Source organism: Vespa velutina, chromosome 13 (genome assembly GCF_912470025.1).
Source record: "Vespa velutina chromosome 13, iVesVel2.1, whole genome shotgun sequence".
Classification (NCBI taxonomy): Eukaryota; Metazoa; Arthropoda; class Insecta; order Hymenoptera; family Vespidae; genus Vespa; species Vespa velutina.
The window spans coordinates 176,362-203,990 of NC_062200.1; the positions used below are offsets into that span (position 1 = coordinate 176,362).

Here is a 27,629-nt window from a genome sequence, read left to right on the forward strand (position 1 = left end):
TCGAGTTGTTGGTAGAGGGGAGAAAGTCGGTAGTATCGTGCCGGCTGCGCAAGAGCAGCCTGCAAAAGGTAGCTTTTCCAATAATGAAGAACCCGTGGTAACTGTCAGTTCGCTCGTGGTACATTTCGTTGATTGTTGTGTGTTGCGCACACGCTCGGTGTGCCTGTGCGTGTGTGCGCGCCGTGTGTTGTTTTTATACGGTGTTTTAGCAGGAAAGACAAGGGCCCGAAACTGACGTAAGAATAAGGAAAAGAAAATGTGATTTGAGAAACACGAGGAATTAACACGCTTTTCTTCTTTCTCCTGGTTCGCGTTTTCGACCGAAAGAGAAAGAGGATTTAATCCAAAAGGAAAACTTTCGTGGTAAACGAAACTACTCGGTTCGTCGCGATAACAAGGGTACGTAAAAACAAACAAACAAAATTCGTTCGAGGAACGACTAGTTCTCATTATTTTTTCTTTCCTTTCTTTTTATTGTGTTTTGCGTTTTGACATTCGCTAAGATACACCTACTTATCTACCTACCTACCTACCTACCTACCTACCTACCTATCTACCTACCTACCTATCTACCTACCTCCTACCTACCTTCCTACCTACCTACCTTCCTACCTACCTACCTTCCTACCTACCTACCTACCTACCTACCTACCTACCTACCTACCTACCGACCGACCGACCGACAATCAACCAACCAACCAACCAACCACTGATGCCCACCATGATAAACAAACGGAACGCCATTGACCTTAAGCTCGCGAGATTTCCTCGTTGAAGATTCGGGATACGTTTTTAGAATACGTTTTCTCTCGTAAAGATTTGATTTCGCGAAAACTTTTCTCTTCTTGATCGTCTCTCTTTTTGATTTTTTATTTCTCGCAAGCGTCTCTCTCTCTCTCTCTCTCTCTCTCTCTCTCTCGCACTCTCGTGTCGCTTCGATCTGCGTATCTCCGGTGTGTGTTGCTATCCGCTCGCTAGAAAATACCCCGGGCCTTTCTAGATATATACATATATACCTTATATATGTATCTGTACTCTATCGGTTACATAGATGTATACATTTTTCGAAACGATCTTTCGTTATAAAAATTGGCAAAACTTACTAAACGATAATGGAAGGTACGCGTTACAATGGAAGAAGAATGTAAAAAACAAAAAAGTTCGCGTAAATTTGTCCCGAGAGATATTCGTACGTCATTAGCCAGTTATCAAAAACCACATAATAATTCAAATAGCAAAGTGTTAGCATTCGAAGTCCATTCGTTAGGGACGAATTGAGCCAGTCTAGAGAGCAGGGCAAAGCAAAAGGACGGAAATGAGGTAGCATTGATTTCGTTTAATTCCATTCTCGCATATGCTCTCTTTTTACGATATTTCATTCTTTTTTCATCTTGTCCATCTTGTAGTTTCATTCGATTGTCGATCGATCGATCGATCGATCGCTCGATCGATCGATCGATCGAAGCTCCAAACGACGCAAAAGGACGTGAAGAAAGTTTGCTCAACGAACGATCTTCTAATTATTACGTTAGGTTTCGAGTTTCCTCCGTTAGATCAACGCGATCGTCACAGCTAATCCGAATAATCCGATATTCGTAGAAATCTCACGTAAATCGTTGTAAATTAATGGCAGAGAAAGGCTTTTCAAATGTTTTTACTTTTAATGAAATATTAGCGATCGCATCGTTACGAATCGATCGAGATCTCGATAGGGTCGTCGCTGAGCCGAGAGAAAGAATATAAAGGGTTAACGTGACTCGGAATCAGGGCAAAGTAGAAGCACGCAACCGGTTGGTCGCGCAAACTTTCCTCGATTGTAAATCCGTCGTTACGTATCTTCTTTGGCATGCGCGCCCGTACGCCATAGCATTATAGCGTTACGACGAGCTTTCACCGCACGCGCTCACTTTGCAACGCGAATTGACCGTTATCATTTCGTATGTTATTTATATGTATGACATATAATACATACGTATCTATATACGCTGATGCAAGATGACAAGAGAAAATATTAAATGGGAAATGAGAGGAATAATTATTTAACGAAGAGCTCATTGAATAGAAGAAGAAATTATTCAATCCCGTTCGTATAGAGATAGAGATTTGAATTTCGCGGCCATCCATCCGTACGATTATGCAAGCTTCGCGTCAATGTCGTTTGTTCGTCAATAATGCCGAGGGTCTTCGCTTGATTTCTCGAAGTGATTAAGGTCAAACGACTTTGCCGATCATGGCATTCACGGCACTGTTGCGCTGAAATTTGAACGTTGCATTTATCGAAAGGAGGAGGAATCGCTCGATTAGATCTTATTCGTCTTCATTGGTTTCTCCTTTTTTAACTCCTTTTTAAACACAGCCCGTGAAAAATGTCCAGAGGAAAGAAAAAAGGTAAGCTCAAAAAATGAGAAATCTCTACTTTCTTATCTCCAGTTATTCGCCGCAAGACATTCTAACGTTTCTCAGCGATACTTTTAAACGCAGCACTCCTTCTTCCACTTCCTCCTCCTATCATTTTTCCATTTCTTATTTATGCGACTTCCCTGCCCGCAGTGCCAAACGAGAATTTAGCCGTTTAAATCTTAGGGAAAGATCGTCTTTTGGATTTTCGCCAGTTACGCGTCGAAAGTCTGGATTTACAGCATGACACCGGTTATAACCTCTCTATCCATTCCTCTATCTTTTTCCATTTTTCCCTCTCATTTCGTTCATCATCGTCGGGAGAGAGGCAATTCGGCCCAGTTTGTCTTGTCGCGTTTGCTTTCTCGAATAAGGATAAGGATAAGGATAAGGATAAAACTTCTCCTTAAAAATCCCAGACGGCGACTTCCTCCTAGAGATTGTAAACGATGAAAATACGACGAGCGGGAACGGCCGGTAGTCTCGTTATGCATTTTTCCAACCAACCTCGTAAAACTCGTCTGCGAAGGAAAACTCGAAAGGCGAGTAAAAAGGGAGGAAAGACTTTCATCGAAAGAGGAATAAGTAAGAAGAAGCAGAAGAAGAAGAAGAGAGATCAAAGAAAAAAAATCGCGTCTCGAAGAGCTAGCATATCGAACGACTAATTCTCAACTAAGGAATATCGGTGAGGATCTCGGTGAAGAAGGTACTCTTTATTATTCGGTACTAGAGCGACTTTCGGATGATGCGCATCTTTAATAGGCCAAAACTATGTTCCTTCGTTTCGTTCGTTATCACTTTATCCGAAAGATAACAACTTTTTCATTATACTTTTAAACGAATTTCTGTCGATCCTTCTGTCGATGTCGTTTTATCCCTCGAAATCCACGAAGAAAGAAGCGAGTCGAGGACGGCCAAGAAAATCGAAGAAAGCTCTGAAATATTGTAAAAGAAAATCGATTGGCTTTTACACTCTCTCTTTCCTTCGTAAAGTATCTTCGGAGGTCATTGAACTTTTTCTCGCCCTTTTTTTTCGGATGACCTTTGAGAGATCTTTGAGAGAATCACACTTCAGAATCGGTAGGTGTTTTGCCTCTCTCAGATAGACTCTTTATTTTTATATCTTTCTTTCCTTCGTGGCCACGAGTCACTCTCGTTTTCGTTGATCGACTCTGTTCGATGAAAGAGAAGGAAAGAAAAAAAAAAAAAAAAAAAAAAAAAAAAAAGGAAAAAAAAAACAAAAAAAGAAGAAGAAGAAGAAATAGCTTCTCCCTTTTGTTTCTTCGCGAAAAGGAAAAGAAATACGTCCGAGAATTCGTGAGTGAGAGAAAGAAAAAATAGCGGAACGAAAGAAAGAAGCCTTTCTTTTCGCGGGAAAAGTGAAAAGAGAAAAAAAGCAAAAGAAGAAAGTACTCTCGACACTCTCGCTTTCGTCGATCGATATTTTGCTCGCTGTCTCTTTCTCTTTACGTATGTATATTGAATAAATGCGTATATGGCTATGTCAGTCGTCATATTTCGAGTTGCTTTCCAAAATATAAAAATTCCTTTTTTTCTGCTTTTTCTCGCAATTTCAACTCAAATTTTCTTCTTCATTTCTCCTACGAGATGTTTCTATGAAAATAAAAAATTCGCATGCGGATCGTGCAAGATACGCGAATCGTGCATACAGCTTTTCACTTTCATCAATGTGCATTACCCCCTTAAAAAGAAGGAGAAGACGATCATCAGTGAACGAAAGACAGAGAGAGAGAGAGAGACAGGTGGATAACAGTCACGACAAACGCAATAATCTCAATGCATTGATTTATTTTTATTTGGATCACTCGCTACTGCATTTTTTTTCGATTCAAAACAATTCTCCTTTAATTCTTAACACGATCAATTAATTCGAAATGTTAAACGTCAGGGGTCGCTCAGTGACACAAAAATAATCCAATGATAAAATGCCCTTCGTTGAATTTCTAGGATGACCGATTATCCCGAAATGTTACAAGTCGACTCCTTCACACGATGACATTATAAAATAGTTCAAAGATTCGCTTTACACACAGGTACATATTATGTACATTATATAAAATCTAAGTTGATCAACACGGTTAATTGGACGCATTGACCTTTAGCTAAACAACCATTCCTTTCTCGATTGTTTGTGGAAAATGGAAAAAGAAAAAAAATATCGCATGGTAATTTAGGGCACAATGGAAATCAAACGGAGGCTTTTTATCTCTCTCTCTCTCTCTCTCTCTCTCTCTCTCTCTCTCTCTATTTCAGATAAATGCTTTCATGCGTACAAAAAATTTTCGATAAAATTCAACATCACTACCCCTTCGCTCTTCAGGGAAGAATATTTTTCAGCGAGCATTGAAATCTCCCTTTGACGAATGTTCGAACTCTGGCCGAATTTCGTGCCACTTTCCTTGCCACTAGTCCGGAAAAGAGAGACTAGAAAAGAATATACGTGTGCGTGTGTGCGTACATATATATATATATATGTATATATATGTATATATGTATATATATATGTATATATGTATATGTATATATATGTATATCTGTATGTAAACCGAGAGCGAAGAGGATTACACGCTTCGTTTTTATTTCTTTCTTTTTTTTGCTTCGATTAAAATCGGACACCCCATATGTGATGGGTTGAACAACGAGATTATATATCCAACGATAACCCTCTCTCCCTTTTTCTACGTGCAAGCGAGAGCAAATAAGTTCTTCCAGGTTCATTAACTATATGTACTGCTAGAGAAAACGTTCTCATGCCGCGTGTATGGACGACTCGGTGGGGAAGAGGGTTGCCAAGCCGGGGAAGGGTGAGGAAAAATGGGGGAAGGGGACACCCCATCGTCGTCGTCGTCGTCGTCGTCGTCGTCGGCGTTGGCGTCGTAGTTGTAGTTGTAGTTGTCGGGGTGGTTGTACTATTGATTTTTTTCGCCCTGTCCCGTTGAATTATCGAGAGTCCGTCTCTTTATGTGGGCGATCCCGCTGGCACATTGTACGCACTCTGACAAAGGCCTAGGAGGGTTCAAGGGAGAGAAAAAGAAAAAGAGAGAAAAAGAGAGGAGAATAATATATGTATAAGTATACGGGTTGCAGTTTAGTTCTAAAAGAGAGAGAGAGAGAGAGAGGAAGAGAGAAAGTTGATATTCAATCCTGACCGAATGATCGTTCTTTGATCTATGCTCAGACGAGAGCTACTATTAATTTGAGAAAAGCAGGCCTGAACCATGTTGCAAAACAGGCTTAAGAGTTGGCACTGGGGACTGTTCGTCGTAGTCAGCCCAGATTGTTAGACTAAAAGAAACTCTCCCAACACCTACGGTACTTGCTATTCTTCTTGCTCGTTTTCTAACACTTTAAGGGTCGAGCTAAAACGTTGACTACTACTACTGCAATGTCTGAAAGCTATTTCTTTTTATGAATATGCAAACTCGATCCGATAAAAGTCGTTCGTCTCTATTATTGTGATTTTATTTAAACGCATTTTAATACAAATCAAAAAGAGAAAAGGAAAGGATAAAATTATTCCTCGATCATATCGGCTGACTCTATGGATTACCGGAACATTTGCTGAATCTTCAGCTTATCCCGATAATAATCATCGTTTGCGAGGATCTCGTGAAACCCCGATTATTCGTTGAAAGAGCTAGTTTGTGTTTGGAACCATCCTCATACCTTGCAAGCTACAACCTCGGTGGTAACTAACTAGGATTAGTTACTTGTTAGACAATGTATACCTAAGCTGCCTGTATTGCTGAGTACAATGAAACGATCGAACACGAAGGTGTCACGGAATGTCGAATTAATCGAGCGAATCGAGCCTACGTAAGGTGTACGGCACGTAAAATCCTCCCCCCTCCCCCCTCCCCCCCTCTCTCTCTCTCTGCTCGATGGATTTATGAACGTCGATAAGTAACTCTGATAGTCGGAAAAGTGCAGGAAAAAAAAAAAGAAGACCTGTTCTAGGCAGAGTGCACATGTACCTACATAGCGATTTAAAAGCCGTCACCAAAAGGGTTGAGATTAAACGTCAAATGGCTGTACTCTTATCGTTTATTCGTAGAATCATTCCCGTAGAAGGTGCTTCGTCGTAGACGCGTCGCTACGAAATAAATTCGATAAACTGAAAAGATCAAAAAGAAGCGAATGCTTGCACTTTCCTGTTTATATCATCGCCCCCCCCCCTTCCCCGTCCCCGTTTCCATCTCTCTCTTTAATTTCATGGGTAGACTCAGACAATAATTTCATCGACAATACGATGTTTTCCACGCGAGTCAGCCGGCTTCTTCGATTGGCTCTCGGTAGTGTTAACATCGTCTGTTTTCTACTTCTCTTTTTTTTTCTGCGTTCTACGTACCTCTCTTTCTTTTTCTCCTTTCAGTTTTCTTTCGATAATTATTCCATCATTGTTTATTTAAAGCTTATACATTTGTATTCGTAACAATAATAGCCAAGAAGAATAAATAGCTCTCCGTTGAACGATAACACGAGCATCTTTTGCTCTTTAAATCTACGTTCTCGTGTTCTCCTTTCGTTACTCGCTCGAAATGCATTACGTCCATGTACTCTACCTCTCTTCTTTATCTTTAGATGGCAAGGAGCAATAATTCGATCGGTGGTAATAACCTCGCCGACAATGGCGAAGCAATGAGGAGAGAGAGAGAGAGAGAGAGAGAGAGAGAGAGAGAGAGAGAGAGCCAGCTGGCCCTCTCCTCGATTTTAACTACCTCTATTCAGCACCTTCCTGCACTCGAGACACGCACGCGAGATGTCGATCTCTCGAAACGTTTAACTTTGTCTTCCATCGTTCTCTTGTTCCACTTTTACTTCAAAACGAAATCGATATAAATTCGATTGTCCAACGAATACTGTTTCTTCTGTTGCCACTATAAATCGTTCGTTATTTTCCGAGTCAATTATCGATGACTTTCTCTTCGTTTTTACAAACTAGAATAATTTTTATTAAAAAATGTCTTGGGAGATATATCGCGTCGTTCGTCATGTATGTGTGAGAGAGAAAGAGAAATGAGAAATGTCAGATCGTAGGCGTTTCAAACGAAATATCACGCGAGTGTTCGCATCGGCGGCGTTGTTCGTGGTTCGTCGCGCATTACACGAGCCAGCTCGTTCGATTTTTATAGCGAAGTAGCCTACGTTAGTCGACATTGACGCGATATTATCCCGATATGCGTTCGAGCTTATCCAAGCGTCAGTCTCTTCACGTACGATCGGACTCGGAGGAGTAAACATCGCTCAGAGAATATGTTTCTGTGTGTACGCTTCGTGTATGTATGTGTGCGAAACACGGGAAGGACGTGTAAATAAAAAAAGGATCTCGAGCGATTTGGAAATGAGAAAGGATGACGCCGACGACGAGGTAAATTCAGCGAGTCTAAAGAAAAATGTGTCAGCGACACGTGTTGCATTTCGATGCAACAGTTTGTGAGAGAGGGAGGACTAGCTATTCTAGTAATTAATGAATTAATCAAATACGGATTTCTTGGTATTGATTTAGGGCCTCGATACCAAAGTTATGGTCAGAGGTTCTGGGTCCGAGGATAATACGCCGGATAGGCCAATGGATTATTCATGCGAAGAGTAAACATTGGCGCATCACGCACGTGACTGGACGAACACATGCGCGGGCACGTGAAAGTGGGCCCAACACGTAACTCCTAGGACCCACGGCGGCTGTGGCATCTGGATACCACGTGCTACCACGGCCCTTTTTATATCTCCTCTTTGTATCAAGAAGAAGGAACATGAGTGAGAGAAAGAGACCAGTCGACTGACTTTTAATAGCGTTCGAGTCAGTCAGTCAGTCACGGTGGCCCGTGCAAAGATCAGAAAAATGTCTTCGATCTTTCGTAGCACATGTTTCTCGTTTGACGGGACATGCTCGAAAGATGCCATTCGAGCTAACGTATATTTCGCACACGTGCCGATCCACGGACTTTTTATTTCTTACTCTTACGAAGGAGACCCTTAAAATCCAATACCACGATTTTCTCGCATTTTCGGAATTCCATCTTAATATTTGTTCTCTAATTTACCTCCGAGAATTTCTCATTTCGAGTCCTCTCGCGATAGGATGGTTTCTTCTACCGACTTAATCGTTCCCAAGATGCCATAGCGTTGGCAGATGTATCGGACGATGATTTCTGTAAACTCGACGAGCCGAGAAAAAAGCGTAACGAAATTGAATTCGGAGCAGATGCGCAACTATGTAGATAAATAAGTACACCTACTCGTTGCGCAAGCTCCTTGCGAAAGTTACACCTGTGGCCGTTTAAAAAACAAGCACGGAATCCGCTCGTCGTTCTTTAATTCGATTCTTTTCTCGGCATTTTAATCACACGTATCTACGCGTAGCGTGGCTTTAATTCCAGGCATTCCGTGATTTGAAAAATAACGAAAGGTAACGCCTCGCAAACTCGCTAAACTCGTCTTAAAGTACCACGTCTGCTCTGTGCCGTGCAAGTCATAAAAGGTTAAAAGAGCTCGCCGAGTTGGAATCTCGGGTAAGTTGGTGCTCCTCGTACTAGGCAAATGTATAAAAGGGGGAAGAGCTCTTTGAGATGGAAATAAAAGGCTCTTTGCGTGGCTTTCGATAAAACTTTTTCGTAGAAACTCGCAATTCTTTTTTTCATTTTTTCAATCTATTCGATCGATCTTCGATCATCGAGATACGTGATTTTCGATTGAAAAAAGAGAAACATACTTTGGTATACTTTCGAAACTAGCACTACATTCCATTTCAGTCTATAGTAGTGTAACTCGCCCAACACACTTTCCATGCGCCTAATTTACAACTATCAAGAGCGTAGCTCGTCCGTATAAAAGAGAGACGAGGAGAAAGGCTGCCGGCAAAAAGCCGAGGCTACCACGTAAAACGCGATTACGGTCAATGCAACATACACTCTTTCTCTCGACAACCTAGACCTTCCGTTTCCGACCGACACACGCACACGCAGCTCTCCGTACATATTTACTCACCGACACATATATATGAATTTTATATACGGTCGTCGTTTCTCTTAAAGTTTTTCGAAGAACAGGAAGTAGCGCGTTAAAGTTTGATCGGAAAGATAGGCGTGATAAAAAGAAAAGGGACTCAGTTTGCAACTAAAAGCTTCGCGACATCGTATGTCTCTTTTACCTTGCACTCTCGCGCTATCGATCGATATATTCGAGAGGAAGGTAAATTTTCGCACGGCAACGAGATATATCCGGAAATAGAGACAGGACGTTAATAGATACCGTCTCCTTCCTCTCCCTCTTTCTCTTCCTCCTTTGTATATTCATCGTTTATCGATAAACATTTATTGAATCTTTTTACTCGCATATAATCCACGTTAAAAAAATCCTTCCTTCTTTCGTCGTGCACTTGCGTTCGAAATATTACGAAGAAATAATATGCAAAAAGGGGGTCAAAGGTCGATCGTGCTGCTCGACCATTTAGCGAGACGCGTTTGGAAATTCTGCTTATCATTAACACGCGGGCAACCACGGCTCGTCACCGGTCGCGTACTCCGGAACGTTAATGCAACGTTACATAGGATAAACGCGAAAATTGATAAATTATTATGATGACGTCCCGAGAAACGAACGAACTATATGACATCGTTTCCACGGGGTCCGACATATCCCGGAATTTCTACTAATAATGCTATCCCAAAACAATATCGAGAAGCGTAATTACAGCGGCTCCGTGTTTGTCCCTCATCAAACTCGCGGTTTTCGCCCTCCAAGGTTTGGGGAACCTTTCGATCGAATCCCATGGAGTATGGGAACGCAAAATGGTTGGAAAATTATGCTCGAGCCGATAATTATAGGCGAGATAAATCGTCGGTTGCACTTGCGATGATACAAAATCAAAACTCGTATCATCGGTTATCTTCGAAGTTTCTTCTTGGTGTCCAAGTGCCGTTTAAAGATCACACTTAATAAAGATGTCTCTCGGTGTGCAAGACGAGAGGAAGAGAGAGAGAGAGAGAGAGAGAGAGAGAGAGAGAGAGAGAGAGAGAGAGAGAGAGAGTTGGGGGGGGGGCAGAGAGTCATCTACGAGAGAATGCAAGACCGAAACGAATGTTTGAAAGGCCGCGTTGGCGCTGCTATCAATAGTTTGGTCGTTGGCGAAGTACCTACTTTACTTTCCAGCCTTTTACACGCGTACATACGCAAGCGTAGAAACATACATGGGGTTTAACGGAGGGAGGCTCGCTTCGTTGGGAAAGAAGGAACGCACATACGTTCGAGAGTGCATACTCTTTTGTCGGTCCTTAACTTAGCGAAGGAGACTGAAAAATATAAATCTCTTAAAACTTACATTCTTTTTTGATGGACGTTTTAAAATTTCAATGAGATATTAAATATCAATAATTATTAAAACGTATCGTCGACGTAACACATAATAATCAAAATAAGTTTTCCAGTAGCCTAGAAAGTTTGACTCTCGTTTGGCAAGCTGGAGTTACTCAGGAAATTTATGCCCCGTTCAGGCTCGTGAAACAAAGTGCTATAAATTTTCCTTCTCGCCTTGCCGCGAACGAGGGCGCAAAAAGTTTGTACGGGCGAAAACGTTAAGTCGAAAATTATCTTTTTCCTTCTTCTTCCTCGTCTTCGTCTTCTTCTTCGTCCTTTTCTCCTCATCGTGGTTGTCCGAACACGACCTAATAGCATTTTCGTGATATCGAGCGGCTTTTACCGGGAGCTCACTTAGCGACGGATATGACGTAAAAGGAAAAGGTTATCGACCTTTAAAACACTGTCCAAGTGCTCCAGAAACCTAAAATTTCGTTCAGCTTTTCTTGCTTACTGCTTTTCTCGTCTCGAGTCGTCTCTATCTCGCGTGTTTTCCGATCAATCGACCGAGCTTAGGCGTCCTCGAATAAACCGGAGGGACCATCGAAACCATGCGTCTATTTTTGGGAGGAAGTCGTGCGATTCGAGTTTCTCTCTCTCTCTCTCTTCCCCCTCCCCTTTCTCCCCTTTCTTCGGTCCGACTTCTCTTCGTCGTTCGAACTTTGCGACGTATCGTCGTGTAACGTATAGAATAGATATTGGTATATTGGTCGATATACCGATGGGATATATCAGAGTTTAACGATACTTTATATCGTATTACTGTTTAAAATTAAAATTATTCTTTTTTTGTACGATCCTCGAAAACGATTGTAATAATGGCGTTGCCAGAGCATCGGGCAGCAGGGCGTTTTCTGATGGTATCCTATTTTTGGAAGGAATCAACGAGCGTGCCAACATGTCGATCGATCGTCGTAGGATCTCCCGACGGATCATTCTTCTCCGATGCTCTCTGGTCGTCCTGACGCGTCTGCTACCTACCTACCTACCTACCGCTTCGGATACATTCGGCACGTATTATCGTCCGAGATAGTCGGAATTATCTCGATATAGAAAAACAAGCAAGTTTTCCCTTTCCCTTCTTGGCAGCATGACGAACAGCGAAATAGAATTTTATATATATATATATATATATATATATATATATATATTTTGTTAACTTGATTGGAAACACGTCGCTCGACAAAAGTATAATAACAATGGAGATAGGAAACGAGTAGAAAACGATTCGATCGATTGAAACATTTGTTTCTTTTCATCCCTCGATATCGAATTAAAAGGAAGAAAGAACGAACAGAGAGAGAGAGAGAGAGAGAGAGAGAAGTGTGCTAGAGAATGAAAACGATGAGTGCTCCTACGAATGAATCGAAAAATTTCATTAAAATCCTTGGACATGTCCCTTCCCTTGTATATCTCTTTCACTCTTCTTCGCTACGTGCTCTCTTCCTCTATTTTCTATTTTCTTCCTCTTTTCCTTTCTTTTTCGTTTGGCGTAAGCACGGCATCAAAGCTTTGTCGGCGCGTTGGCCGGAACAACGAGCAGATTCGGAATTAGCACGGGCCAATGGAGAAGAGAGAGAACTCTCGTCGCCGTAGAAAGATCGAGCGAGAGAGACAATCCTTCCTTGCCCTTTTCCAGGCGCCGACCAGTCTCTTCTTCCTCCAGGGCCTTTGCACTTTTCTTTCTTTCTTTCTTTCTTTCTCTCTCTCTCTCTCTCTCTCTCGCTCTCTAATTCTCCGTCATTACCACGTTAATCGCTCCCCTTATCGAGGGTGAACCTATCGATCTCGCGCAAGCCACGCGGGCTTACGGCTTTAACCCTCGACGACGCACGCTTCTTTCTTCCTTCGAACGAGCCAGACATTATGTGCGCCTCTACTTTTTCTTTGCTCTTTTAAACATAAGAAAGAGAGAGAGAGAGAGAGAGAGAGAGAGAGAAAAGCAATAGTATTTGAGCCGTCTCTTTCCGGCGACGATGTGAATCGTCACGTAGAACGGTCTCTCAAAGTTGGACGAGGACGACGATGACTGCGAGAGTTGCCGCGCCATGCCGGACTGCGACGACCGACACCGTGTCACGAAGGAAGTCCCTTATGTACGCGACTCGAATGCTCGATGTGCTCGACGCTCTCCGTACAACTCAACGACGAATAGATAAATACTGAATAAATAAAACAACGAGAAGGTAAACTACGCTAAATATCGTTACGATGTTTACCAACATCGATGACTTTCGAATAATTCTTGGCTATGGTGTAAAATCATAGGTGCAAAAATGCCTGAAAAATAATTCATCCTATAGGATATTCTTTCATGCAATAGGTATATAACACTTGATAGCTTATTAAAAACTAATGATATTGTATTCACTAATGAGCTGTGTTAAAAATGAAACCGTCGGGAGATATGCATTTGTAATCGATCGATCGTCGAATCAATACTACCGGAAGAGAGAATTCTTCGTCCTGTCTGTATAGACGTCCTGCGGACAGGCTGCAGACCGTTAAGTCGCTCTCTGAATCCTTAATACTCTTCTCTATTCTCTCTCTCTCTCTCTTTCTCTCTCTCTCTCATCTCAATGATCGTCATGGAATTCTCCAAGGACATGCTCCTCGAAAGAGACGATCGAACTCGATTGTTTTAGACGCGAGAGATAAAAACAAAAGTTGGGTCTAGTTTCGGGTCAATGACTCAAGGAGAACGAGGCGATGCAAACAAATCTCACGACGACGTTTGGAGTGCTTTCTGCATCAACTAGAAAATACAAGAATCAAAGGTGGAGAGTTTTGTGTTTTTACTCGTAGACGTAGACGTTCGTCCTCTGTGTTCGCGTGCGCGCTTGCCTCGTCTACAACGACGCAAGAGGAGGTCGAGTGACGAGAAAACGCGTTCAAGTAGGTCCTCGTTCCGACCTTTTTACCTTGACGACACGCGTGCGCGAGCTCGATGAAAATCAGCTCGCGTAAAGAAGCGAGCTAGTGTCAATTTCCTTCAAACTCGTCTCCCTAAAGTTTCAACGTGTAAAAAGAATATCGAATGTTCTCGTAAAAGAGACTTTTCTTCGAGTTTTCGTCATCCGTTTTTAGGTCGACGAGTCCTCTCACTTGGATCGTCCCCTGGGAGGGCAAGTTCCTCTCATTGGTTTTTAAGTACGACCAGGTCGACTTTTTTTTTCTTCTTCGTCTTTCTCTACGGTTGCCGTCTTAACGACGTCTATTCTTCGGCCGCCGAGGAGAAATTACGCTACGACACCGAAAACCCGTCGTGCTTCTCATGACTCAGAGACGTCGTTTCGTGACGTAGTCGTGACTCATGACTCCCTTTTCTCGCCGAATATACACTCGACGATGATGACCGCTTGGTTAGAATCTGCCAGGTATCAGGAGATAGATAGATGGATGGATAGATAGATAGATAGATAGACAGATAGAGAGAGAGAGAGAGAGAGAGAGAGAGAGAGAGAGAGAGAGAGAGAGAGAGAGAGAGAGAGAAGAAAGGTGAAATGTGCTCGGAGGATCAATGTTCTCTTTTAAACACGCAAATATTGCGAGGTATCCAATGTCGACGATCGGTTCTTGACACGAAAAGCGTGATAATCGTTTATTATTCTAATTGACCATTATTTTCTTGCGAATGAATGTTAAATGTAATATTATAATAGACATTTTTTTCGTTCGCGCGACTCATTCGATCGAACGATTTGCTCTTTTTGCTTGATTTGGTATACGCGCTTACTTATGTATACTCGGAATGCTTTCGGAACGAAGATAACTTCCCGTTAAGTTCACGAATATTCAAGGGGAAACGCAGCTGCGGTTCGTCGCGGCTTCTTTCCGAAAAGGAAAACGATCGTCCATACGGGCGCGAGCATATTATCGCGTATACTTATCTCTCCGAGCTAGCTCTCGTATACAGTAAGTATCTTTGTATGTGCATCGTGTCGCTTGACTCACAGTGTACCGCTCGTCCTTCCTCGTAAAATTCAATTTCGGTTTAACATTCTTTTCTCTCTCTCTCTCTCTCTTCACGCGAGCAACCTTCTTAATCGATGAGTTTCTTTCGACGATGTGGAACAAACCAGGAGACCGTAATAGGTAGTTGTTACTAAACGAGGCGTGAAACGATTTCTACTCTCTCGTTTATGCTTATACTCCGAACTCGGGTTAAAAGGAGAAACGATAAATCTCATTATACGCGTTTATATACGAAGAGTAGCGTGAAAAATCTCGAAACGAGAGAGAGAGAGAGAGAGAGAGAGAGAGAGAGAGAGAGAGAGAGAGATAAGAGGGCGATCGTGTATTAGGTACACAGTGGAACGCTCGAAAGCGTTCGCGAGCTTCGAAGAGATCTTTGACCCTAGTGGGTTTCGAATGACGTCACTTTATGAAGACTCGGGCCCATTCCCGTACTTGGATCCTTGGACCCATTCGCATCTCAAGCCCTTCTTCTTTCTCGCTGGAATATTTCGACAATTTCTTATTCTTATCTTTTATCGTTGAAATTTGTTTCTTCAATTTTTTTGAAGAAGACAATTCGTTGGGTAAATTGATCGTCTGAATTGATATACGTTAAGCGAGCTTTCGAGGTTGTAGAATTCTTCCGATAGTTGTTACTTCGACGTAATATTACGACGGGGATATGCAGGACGATCACGAATCGTTTGAATACCGTTAGCAACTCGATACCGATACGCTTCTCTCTTCGGTTAATGCAGCTTAAATGTAAAAATAATGAAGTGAACGCAACTGTCTGGTTATTTTCTCTTATCGTTGATAATTACAAGTTATCCAAACGATATCCGTACAGCTTGTAGCATTGGCACGTTTACAGGGAAAAAGAAAAAAAGAAGAATATTTCCTTTTCGAAGGATAATTCTATTAGGTATTAAATTCGGTATTCGATCTAATCATAACGGTAGTTAAATTTATAAATTTTTCTATAAAAAATGCTCGAATAATTCGACTGGTGTATCGCGCCTGGAGATAGATATCCATTTATAAGTTCATAGCTATCGACCGATTATCACGATTCGATCACCATCTAGCGGCGGAAGGTTGAAACTAACTGTAAAAACGAACCCTTGTAAATGTTTCTTTACGGGCATTCCTATTAATACTAATAATATATATGATGATAAAATATGTATAATAATAATAATGTAAACGAATCGAACGATTTAAACATTTTAGATCGACTTTCCATCAAACTTTCTGCATTCTCTTTATCTATTAAAAATTTAATCTATCCTCCGACACATATACATATCGAATTGCACATTTTCAAGCATCGTCGTCCTTTTCTTTAGCCCCTCGAGGTTTCTTTCTCAATAAATTTTCTTTCCCACGTATCGAGGATATTGCCATTGTAATCGTATTGTAATCTTCCTGGCCAATGAATAGGCGAAAGGGAGGCGACCGAAGGAAAGGGCAAAGAAAAGCGACTCGTAGTCGAGTAGAAGTCAGCGTTTCGAGAGAACGACGCATTTGCATTTCTATCGAAGTGCATCCCGAAGTGCCGGCTTTGCCTTGGCGTTGAACACAGTTTCTATCTTTACTCTGAGAAAAAGCTTTCTCTCTTTCTCTCGCTCGAAACGATCCTACCACGTGCAACGACGACACTATTTCCCGCTTTACTTAATTCCCTAAATATCTTACGAATTTACATCCCCTACGATCCCCTCGTTGTTGTCGTCTTCTTGATTTACGAGCAAAAATAAGAAAGTTGGATGATGAGAGAAAGCAATAGAATGTAAAAAAATTTCACGGTGAGAATTATTAATAAACGAAGAGAGAGGGAGGGAGAGAGAGAGAGAGGGAGAGGGGGAGAGGGAGAGAGAGAGAGAGAGAGAGTAGGCAGAGTCGATATTTTAGGTGCAACGTCGGACTCTTAGAAAACGAGTCCGCGATTTAACGAAAGAAAGAATGAACGAATGAACGAACGAGCAGCCATTGGGGTTATTCTGTCGCGCATGAATCCGGAGATACCCCAGCTACGACGAAAATTAGGGGTTGCAAGGAAGGCCTCCCCTCGAGAGACTCGACAGACTGTTTCAGTAGGGGAGACCGAAACGTAATTTGCAACGCCTTCGATGACTCCTACCTCCTAGGCCTTTCTCCGAGTTTCTCAAAGCTCCTTTTACCGGCTTCCGTGAAATTGTATCATAACTTATAGTTGTAGGGCTCGAATCATATTCAAAGGCGGTATTAAATATTAAATCCAATCTTTTTTTTTGGCTACCTTTCCGCCTTAATCATATTCTATGATTACTATAAAGGAAAAAGTTGGGAAGACCTCTTGTTTTTAGTTCTACACTAATAGTCCCTAGATATCTAATTCGATACTAACGAGAGAGAGAGAGAGAGAGAGAGAGAGAGAGAGAGAGAGAGAGAGAGAGAGAGAGAGAGAAAGTGATAGGGGAGAGGGGAAGGAACGAATCAGTTTTAGGCAGGCGCGTACCTAAGTACGCCCCTGACTCGCGATAATGTCCAATCACCCCTAAAGCGCTACCGAATGGATGTAGGTACGACCAGAAGGACGAGAATTGCGAGGGAAGGGCGTAGTCACGAAATCAAGCTTTACGTGTCCATTCGAAGAAGCTCTCATTCTACAATCTTGCCCGACAAATATAGCCAGAGCTTTTACCCCTAAGACCTAACATCCGGAAGTGTTTATAAATTTATTTCTTTGATAGATAAGAATCTAATGTAAAAAAGAAAGCATCGTGATACTCTTTATGCCTTCGAGGTACATACTTCATTCCTGTCTAAACGAAGAGAAGCCGATCAAACAAGGATGTTTCTACGGAAACTCTTGCGATATTAATGTTTACACGAGCTTTGCGTCAGCCTTCCCCCCTACCCATCCTTCTCTCCCCGCCCCCATCCCCCTCTCTCTTCCTAAAAAACAGAAAAAATAATAAATATCAGATAGCGTGTTTTGAAAAGAAAAGCAAAAAAGCATCTCTATCTTCTCTCTTTCTCTTTTTGTACGTCTCTTTTTTATGGAAAACGAATGAAGCAGCCCTTGGGAAAAACGATCGTTGCTCGAATGGTTCGTTAAAGTGTCGACGGCCGAGCTAGGAAAGAAAATTTTAATTCCTCTTTGTCCATCGTTACGACAAAACGTCGCCATTGTTCGTCACACGAAAGCACCATCGGGATACGGAGTTATATGCAAGAGAGAGAGAGAGAGAGAGAGAGAGAGAGAGAGAGAGCTACTGCGGGAGATATCGACCGACTCGTCCGGCTCGTATATCCGTTCTACGTGATTCCATGTGTGCGCGCGCGTTTGCGAATGTGAGGGTTGATCCTGAAGGTGTTTGTGTCGACCCATACGTACGTACATAACTGTATCCCTACAAGCATAGTTTCTATGGGGGCGGTGGGGGTGGAGCAGGCCATATCCAAATCGACCCTTCAACATCCTTATTCCGTTCGATATTTCTACGTGTACATATGTACTAACTATAGATGTATGCATCCGAGAAAAATCCCTCCAACTGTTTAATTAAAAACTTTCCTCGCGATGCGTCCGGATTCGAGCATCTTCCTGCTTCTATATAATCATGTGTCTCCTTTTTTCGCGTTTGCCGTACTCGAAATGAATTCTTCTTTTAATTGATATTCATTCGCCTATCTTTCCGTTCGACATCGTCGAATGTTCGTGACCTACCTCTGCGATAACGTGCGATTTATACGAACTACGATTAAAGTAACTTATCACCGAGTATACAGGATAATCCTAAGCTCTCGTTGTAATAACATTGGAAATTTGCACAGGAAACGTATTCGTAAACCCTTAAGATAGAGTCGGACTCTCTCTCTCTCTCTCTCTCTCTCTCTCTCTCTCTCTCTCTCTCTCTCTCTGTCCCTCTTTCTCGGTATACACGATTTGTTAATTTCAAAGATTCACATAGATTCGTTATCTTTCTCTCTGTTGCACGTTTCAATCGGGAAAACAGTCACAACGCGTTGGCCGTCCTTGTTAATCGGAAACGTCGAAGGCAATTCCACGTTAGAATAATCCCTCGTGAAATTGCATGCTCGACCATGTTCCGGATCTCTTGGAAAATTAATTAATTGTCTCGGAGCATACGCGTAAAAAGAAAAGAAAAAATGAGTTTAACAAAATTTTGTTATCGACGACTCGGCGACCATCATTACCGACGAGGTACGAAAGGTTGCCGATTTTCAGGCGCAAACGGTTCCCGGTACACGATATAATTAATTTCTAATTTATTTGTCCGATCTAGTCGAGAAAGAAGGATGGAAGGAAATAAAGAAGAAAAAAAGAACGAGCCTTTAAGAATTATACGATTATAATAACGATAATGCATTATTATCGAGTCTCGCTATTTTTCACGCTCGACCGAAGTTGAGTGACAACCGTACATTAACATGCGCGACCTGCATCCTGCGATCGACCTCCATTGCGATTCCACGCGATACAGAGACGATCGGCGGTGGAATGACGATAATCGTATCTGTGATGCGTTTCTTTTTTCCTATCGTAGATACGCACGCCCGCACGCACGCACGCACGCACAGGATGGACAGGTGGAGGAGGATTATTTGAAAAGACGAAGAAATGAAGACATTTCACGGGAATCCTGACGAGATTCGAATGTTCTAACGATTGAGACGGAAGAACGTCAGGAACGTGAAACAAAATGGGCAAGTGTTGTAGCAAACGACAGGAGCCTCAACCGATCGGTAAGTTTCAACGGGATGAAGAAGAATTCGATCCCGATTAAAAGACGAAGTATCTTATTTTCCATATCGTTTGCAGGGTACACGAAAGCAGAAACGGGATTGAGCTCGAAACACAGCAATGGTGGTTCCTTGGACCGATACACAGCCGATCCAAACCAGAGAGGCGTACAAGCCAGGGCGGATATTATCCGTCCGAGGCCAACACCTTGTAAGCTACAGATACAGCATCATCCACGTAAAACAAGCTCGCCTGTCGTTACGCCTGCATGTGTGTATTATTTTACGTTATCATCTTGATTTATCTTTGATCGTAGATCGAACTAGCGGTCCTTCTCCTTTCTTCTTTTCTTTTTCTTTTCTCTTTTTTCTTTTTTCTTTTTTTTCTTTTTTTTCTTTTTTTTTTTTTTTTTTTTTTTTTTTTTTTTTTTTCTCCTTTTTCCACCTTTTCCCTCTTCTTTTCATTCAAAACTTTGTCCTGCTAATGGCAATCGTTGCTCTTCAATAAGGTGCTTCAAAGGTTTTTCGTCAAGTGCGATCATTGTTTTTAATAGCTCACTCCCAACGAGCAAACAAAATCGTCGTGGCTCTGTACAATTATACGGCTCGCGAGAGCACCGACGTGAGCTTCGTCAAGGGCGACAGAATGGAAGTTTTGGATGATTCCGAGCCGGACTGGTGGAAGGTTTTACACCTGACGACCCTGCAGGAAGGTCTAATACCGTGGAATTTCGTAGCGGTCGAACGTTCCGTCGAAAGCGAAGAGTGCGTGTCGGACAATTTCAATTTTTTTTTCAAAATTTTTTCTTAGAATCCAAAGATACGAGACGAATGAAAAATGTAATATTCCATACATATATATTTATATCGTCGTTTGCAGTTGGTTCTTCGAGAACGTCTCGCGCAAGGAAGCAGGAAAGTTATTGCTAGTCGATGAAAATCCACGCGGCACATTTTTGGTAAGACCAAGCGAGCACAATCCAAGGGGTTACAGTCTGTCGGTAAAGGATTGGGAAGAGGGCAGGGGTCATCACGTGAAACACTATAAGATCAAACCTTTAGACAATGGCGGCTTCTTTATCGCCACGAATCAGACATTCCCAACCTTGCCAGCTCTCGTTATGGCGTACAGCAGTGAGTATATACCTCTTAAAGTAAAATTTCTCGTGATCAACGAGGCGATTAAAAAATCAACTTGATTGTTTTTCCATATGTTAGAAAACGCGTTAGGCCTCTGTCACGTTTTATCGAAGCCCTGTCCGAAGCCCCAGCCGGACATGTGGGATCTCGGGCCAGAATTGCGTGACAAATGGGAGATCAACAGGAACGAGATACAGCTGATTAGAAAATTGGGACACGGTAACTTTGGTGAGGTTTATTACGGCAAATGGCGGAACAAAATCGAAGTGGCGGTGAAGACGCTTCGTCCGGGTACCATGTCGACTGAGGCATTCCTTCAAGAAGCCGCGATAATGAAACAATTTCGACACCGGCATTTGGTCGCCTTATATGCGGTCTGCTCGAAAGAGGAACCAATTTACATCGTCCAAGAGTACATGTGTAACGGGAGCCTTTTGGACTTTTTACGTACCGGTGACGGCAAGTATATGCAATTCGAGGACTTGATTTATATCGCTGCCCAGGTTGCCTCCGGTATGGAACACCTCGAGAGCAAACAGTTGATACACAGAGATTTAGCTGCTAGGAACGTTCTCATAGGCGAGAAGAATAAGGCGAAGATTTGCGACTTTGGCCTCGCTAGAGTGATCGAGGACGACGAATACTGTCCTAAACAGGGAAGTAGATTCCCGGTTAAGTGGACCGCTCCCGAAGCCATCGTTTACGGAAGGTTCAGCATCAAGAGCGACGTTTGGTCCTATGGTATTTTACTAATGGAGTTATTCACTTACGGACAAGTTCCTTATCCCGGTAAGTGCAATTTAGACGCAACTCTTCTTATCTCTTCATAACATCTCATATTTTGATAAACGATAAAAGCAACACTTCTTTCCGTCAGGTATGCACGGCCGAGAAGTGATCGAGCAAGTCGACAAAGGTTACCGTATGCCCAAACCACTGAACCATCCGCTGCCGGACAGTATATATCGATTAATGTTACAGTGCTGGGACGCCAGTCCCGAGAAACGGCCCACCTTTGAGTTCCTTAATCATTATTTCGAGTCGTTTAACGTCACTAGTGAAATACCTTATCTCGAGCCACCGACGGACTGATACACAGCCCACATGCAGAGTCACATGGTGCCGCATGGTCATTTTCATCCAGCGCACATCAACTGTGCCATGGAATTTTACGGTATTTATTGCTAAAGAATGAAACGCAAAAACGGCGATAACCAAGTGGGATCGTTATTGTTGACGATGACGTCAGAGAATTGAGAAAAACCATTAATCGAAATCCGTTACTGACGAAGAAAACCAATGAAAAAATAGTAAGGACAAATGTGCGACTTGTTTCTTGACGCAATAGGGATGAATTATGGCGATTTTATAAACACGCGCGACTATTCTTTACGATAGAAATACTCTCTCTCGATGACGGAAAACCTTGTGTGCCATGAACTTTATCAATCTTATAGGTATTATTTATCAGGTTAACGCGAAAGGCAAGAACTTTTCCGATATTCTTCTGACCAATCGTGAATAACTGCCGAAAAATCTTTCGACGTCTTACGTAGGAGGATAATGAAGGAAAAAAGTAAAATGAAAAAAAAAAAAAAAAAAAAAAAAAAAAAAAGAAAAAGAAAAAAAAGAAGATATAAAGAAGGAAACGATTATCTAAAAAGTACCAAATTCAATTAAGCTTCGTGACCAATTGTGAATAACTGCCGGATTTTTGAATCTCATGTGTTATCCCGACTGAAATGAAAGAAAGATATAAAATTTGTCTAGTGCGTGTGCGTGTGCGTGTGCGTGTGCGTGCGCGCGTGTGTGTGTATGTGTGTGCGTGGCGTACGCGCGCGCATTTGTATGTATGTGTGTGTGTTATATATATATATATATATAATACACACACACACACATCTTATATAAAATCCTGAATGAATCGTTGGTTACACGTTTTCACAATTTTGAGAAATATTAAGTGAACGATGTTTGATCGAAATATTACTATTAATTAAGGTGTGTAGAGCAGTAGCGTTGATACGAATTGAAAGGTAGTATAGATAGTATTTAAAAGTCATAGATGATATAATCATATTTTAGACCGTTAGATTATTGTCGATTACGAAGGGACAAAGAGAGAGATAACGATACGTAATAATTTTTGTCATTGATCTCCGATCATAGTCAAGTTTTCCTAATGAAAAAATATCTTTCGACGACACCTTCGAAAATTATCGTACGAATTAAATATTCATCAATCGTTATATCGAATATCGTCGAAAATGCACAAATTAATGTGTGAAATGAAACTAGTGACAAAGAGATTTCGCGACTAGGGTATATGACTGTATATTTACATGGTAAACGTCATACTTGACTTGATTCTTTTTTGTTTCCTTTAAGAAAACGCATATTAGTTTGTTTCTATCAAGGGTATAAGTATTTAATCCAGTATTCGTACGATTATTTTTAGCTGTGATTTTTCCCTAAGTCACGAAAAATACCAGAAAAATGGGAGACCAGACGTGGTCTGCGATTAATCTATTTTCTTTGCGTTTAACAAATTATGGATTAGAACTACAATAGCTGTCGCTAAAACAAGTTATGTACGTGCAAGATTTTTCCTTTAGATTGCACAACATTACGACGCGTGAGATTAGTGTTTTCGTAGTTAATACGAGATGAACGAGAGTGAGTGAGTGAGGAAGAAATGAAAAAAGTTACTAATATTGGTTATAAGCCAGAGTATGCGCGCGCGTGTGTGTACCGTAAAAAAGAAACTTTATATTATCTCCTTGCGTACGCGTGCGTGCGTGGCTGGGGGGGTGTGTGTGTGTGTGTGTGTGCGTGCGTGCGTGCGTGCGTGCGTGCGTGCGTGCGTGCGTTAAAGGCGATCTAGTAAAAAATGGTACGCAAGATATAATAAGCCATCGATGTTATTCGTACAAAATGTCTGAATGAAAGAGAAAGAAAAAGAGAGGAGAATTGTAAATTTTTTACTAAAGATATATACAAATGACAGGTTAAAATTAGAACGTAGATGAAAAAAGGTAGAAACGTTAAAAAATAATTAAACGCGATAGTTATTCGAATCTCCTCCGAAAAAATCGATACGTCATTTAATCTACGTATCCACACGTTTTCCTTTTTAGAGAGGGAGAGGGTGTCCGATATTTCGTCTATTTCATCGTCGTCCCATGCGAAATCGTATCGTTAGGATTAAGTCTATGGATATAAATCATTAGTTTATCGAAATTTCATTGTGAAAGAGAGAGAGAGAGAGAGAGAGAGAGAGAGAGAGAGAGAGAGAGAAAATAATTGTGTTACGCGTGTCCTAACTAAATATTTTTCACGAGCATTTTACTGCGAATTAGTCGATTGGCGCGACATTAAGGAAAATTAAAGAAAAAGTAAAAAAAAAAAAGAAAAAAAAAGAAAAAAAAAATACACGAGAACGTGAGAAAGGAATGAAAGATATAAGCGGTGATATGCGCGTTAAAAATGTCACGTTTTGTAGCTTTAGATAGCTATTACCACGTCCAGTACATTTTTCTATGAGCGTTTTATACTGATCAAAATGTTGTTGTTTTTTCGTGAGGTTTAGAAAAAGAAAGAAGGATGATCATTTGAAAGTTTTGCCGACGATCGAAAGTGTCGCCGTAGTAGTTTGTAGAATACATAGTCGTCTTATGCAAGTTCGATTCCATATAATAATGGATTTAAGAAGAAAAAGAGAAAGATATACAGATTGCAAAAAAAAGAATGATTTCATTGATATACCGAGCGCATCGGTAGTAAATCAGAGAGACTTTTTTTTCCCCACAATCTATTTTAACTTTTCTTTTTTCTTCTAACTTTAGACTCTTGCAAAAGCATCACGTGATCGACGTACTCGTTTCTTCGTCGAAGAGGATAAATCATTTTTAAGAACAAACGATTCGCCAACGCTCCAACTGCCATTCTATAATTAAAAGAATCAAACGTTACGGCGGCAATTCAGAAAGGCATTCTCATTCGTTCTATCGTGTACCTAACGAAACAAAATATGATGAGCGAGCCCCCTGTGGCTCATATCGGTATATATCGTGATACTATCTCGATTCGACAAATTTCTATCTCTATGATTATTAACACGCGTATCTCGCCGTTGCCCCGTTCAAATGAAATCTTGATAAATCTGTGATATAGCAGCAGACCTCACGTTTTGATACAGAGTTTGAACATTGCACGGGATTACCGCGACATTACACGTACTAATGTTGTGTATATAGTAACAAGTTTAACGGTTGGTTATTCGTCGCGAATTACATGCACTTTTGAACAACAACAGCAACAACAGGAGCAGCAGCAGCAGCAGCAGCAGCAGCAGCAGCAGCAACAACAAAATGGTCGTCACGTGGTGCACGAGCAGAGGATAGAAGAAATATTTTTTCATTATATTCGATCGTTTTAACATAACCGGCGCCACGTAAATACGATTCACCGCTATCCTTTGAGATAAAAGAATCTGTATATGTATAACGTCATCATTTTTTATGTACCAAAGCTTATTATCATTAAGTAATTTAATGATTACTTTGTATTATTGGATTAATTACCTTAAGCCTATACAGATAAATATATTATGTACCATATTAGAGGCCGTGAAAATATTTCTTCCCGTTGCCGGACTTACGTATCCACTACTAGGAATCCCATGAGATTATTTCTGTCAATCAATTCTGATCGATCGGAAGGACGTTGCAGTAATGTATGGGTAAAAAGTTGATCGGACTTAACGGGCATAACGTTTTGATCCCAGGAGATTTATTCTAAGACCAATAATTTACCTCGAAATACAAAAAATTCTTAAATAATGAGTGTTTATCTTTACAATTGAAAGGAGACACAGGAAACATATAATGAATAGAAACACAGAGATAGGTCAAATAGCAACATGCATATCTATCATCTTAATAAGTGCAAACAACAACTTCCCTAGTAAAGAAAAAAGAGAGAGAGAGAGAGAGAGAGAGAGAGAGAGAGAGAGAGAGAGAGAGAGAGAGAGAGAGAGAGAAACCCAGAGATAACTCGTGATTATTTTCCGCTCCTCGGCATCGAATAAGCTTTATGAATTATTTTGCCTTTTATTAGATATAATTTAGATACCAAATTAAATCTTGTCACAGGAAACGCGCATTGTCGATTAAATGTACATCATTTCTGCCATGTGAGACATTTTCTTTGGAATATGAACGAACTCCTCAAAGTAGCTGGCAAGTTCGTCTATAGTAACGTCACAGGAAGGCGGTGATATACGCGCTTGTACGGAACAAGTGTTCGTATTTGGGGATTGGCCGGATACAGGGATAGCATCTTGTTGGCCACCCCCGCCTGGACCAGGACCTCTCTTTAAACTTGGCATCGTATTACTGCGAGCGCGTTGAAAACTTCCACCTTGATAATTGTCTTGGATGCTTGTATCGTCTTTAGCTTGTCTAGAGTCCTGACTAATATTTAACGCCTTAAAGTCTTTAGTGACAGAACCGTGACCAAATGTTTTACAATTTCTACCAGGAATACTATATCTGCAGGTCTGTTTGACCAGACTACCAGCTAAATTATCACTTAAACAATTAGTATCGGTAGAACCCAGTTGCAAAACAGCCTCCTTAATGATAGAATTCTTCTTTGTCTTGTCTTGAAGTCTTTCGTTCTTAGAAGGCTTAAAGTTCGTTGTACTTTTTACACCGTACCGGGTAATCGTCGTGGATGGCACTGATCTATTATTAGGCATCGATTTTCTTCTAAACAAGTAACTGCAATCGGGACTTGTGCTCTTGCCTGTCGTTCTAAAAGGATTCGTTGGTTTCAAGGTTTCCGTCGAGGCAATGCTGAAACAGAAAATCGTACGGGTGAAGAATTGGTCTCATTGAATTTTCTTTCAGGAGGTGCCCTTAAAAATAACCCTCAATAGGAAAGAGTATCAATTAATATAACATACTACGTATAGAGATATAAACGCGAATAAAAAAACGAATAAATCGAAAGGAAAGATTATGATGAGTAATTTCTTTTGATTCTTTGAGCCTTGAAATTGCTTGTATCGTTAAGCGTCTGCTTTCTATCGCCTATTATGCAATCGAGCAAAGCAAAATACATCTTGCAATACATCGATCACGTTCGAACGGTGAATATGACTGTGCACGTTTTCTCTCCCTCTCTTTTCCTCTTGCTCGGCAACGTCAGATTCTCGGCACACACACTTTCCTATTTTTCTACGCATCGGGAATACAAACGGCTTCTGTCGTCGAACAAAGTTGACTGGTAATTGGTTAAATGGAAGACCTTGACCGAGAATAGGCCACGAGAGAGAGAGAGAGAGAGAGAGAGAGAGAGAGAGAGAGAGAGAGAGACGTTCCGAGTACGGCGAAAATCAATTACAGATCGAAAAATTAGAAAGGACGATGAATATGATAATAATGTCGGAAGAGAATACTTACTGGGGACAACTCGACGAGAGTCGATCGATTTCGAGTTTCTCCAAACTCGCCGGCAGAACTTCGTCAGCCATGGTTAAGATTTTGAACGCTCGTGGATTCAGAGAACGCGGAAACATGGCATCGTGCCGGAAAATAACGGTGGAGGGCCACTTTGTGCTTTGGCCGAGGGAACCTTGACAATTCCTAGGAAAATTCCAGAACGCCTAGGTACGGCGCTACTGCGCGACTCCTTTCAGAGGTTAGAGTTGTCCAAGGGACAAAGATTCGATGCAGCTACGTATGCGTACGCGAGAGACCACCACCAAGAAAATATTCATTCGGTTGGTATTTTCAAACGTCCTTTTCTATCTTTCCTCCTCGTTTAACCGATCCTCTATCGTTCATTTTCAACGATCCACCAACAAAAGCACTAATCGCTTTCCCGCTCAGCTCGATTACTTTACGATACTTTGTGATCAATCAATCGTAGACAGCACGTAAATAAACACGATTTTGCGCGCAGCTGCCATTTTCTTGCTACTATTTCGGATAGGAAGCGAC

The 27,629-nt window shown here is 41.4% G+C and overlaps 2 protein-coding genes across 4 annotated transcripts; one reads left to right on the top strand and one right to left on the bottom strand.

Moving 5' to 3' along the window:
• LOC124953804 (tyrosine-protein kinase Src64B) lies at window positions 1-25,244 on the top strand. Of its 3 annotated transcripts, none has more exons than XM_047505736.1 (7): window positions 1-399; window positions 19,287-19,485; window positions 19,562-19,753; window positions 20,037-20,247; window positions 20,363-20,616; window positions 20,701-21,411; window positions 21,500-25,244. In XM_047505736.1, the coding sequence occupies exons 2-7, from the start codon at window positions 19,443-19,445 to the stop codon at window positions 21,712-21,714; spliced, it is 1,626 nt and encodes a 541-aa protein (XP_047361692.1). In that variant the 5' UTR covers window positions 1-399; window positions 19,287-19,442; the 3' UTR covers window positions 21,715-25,244. The 3 variants fall into 3 exon arrangements, with proteins under 3 accessions (XP_047361692.1, XP_047361694.1, XP_047361693.1); XM_047505738.1 differs by having other exon boundaries at window positions 3-399; window positions 19,562-19,693; XM_047505737.1 differs by lacking the exon at window positions 1-399 and adding an exon at window positions 12,939-12,959.
• LOC124953812 lies at window positions 23,438-27,629 on the bottom strand. Its single transcript, XM_047505752.1, has 2 exons — window positions 27,090-27,629; window positions 23,438-26,480 (listed from the first exon to the last, which is right to left on the bottom strand). Exons 1-2 carry the CDS (start codon window positions 27,203-27,205, stop codon window positions 25,793-25,795), a joined length of 804 nt encoding a protein of 267 aa, XP_047361708.1. The 5' UTR covers window positions 27,206-27,629; the 3' UTR covers window positions 23,438-25,792.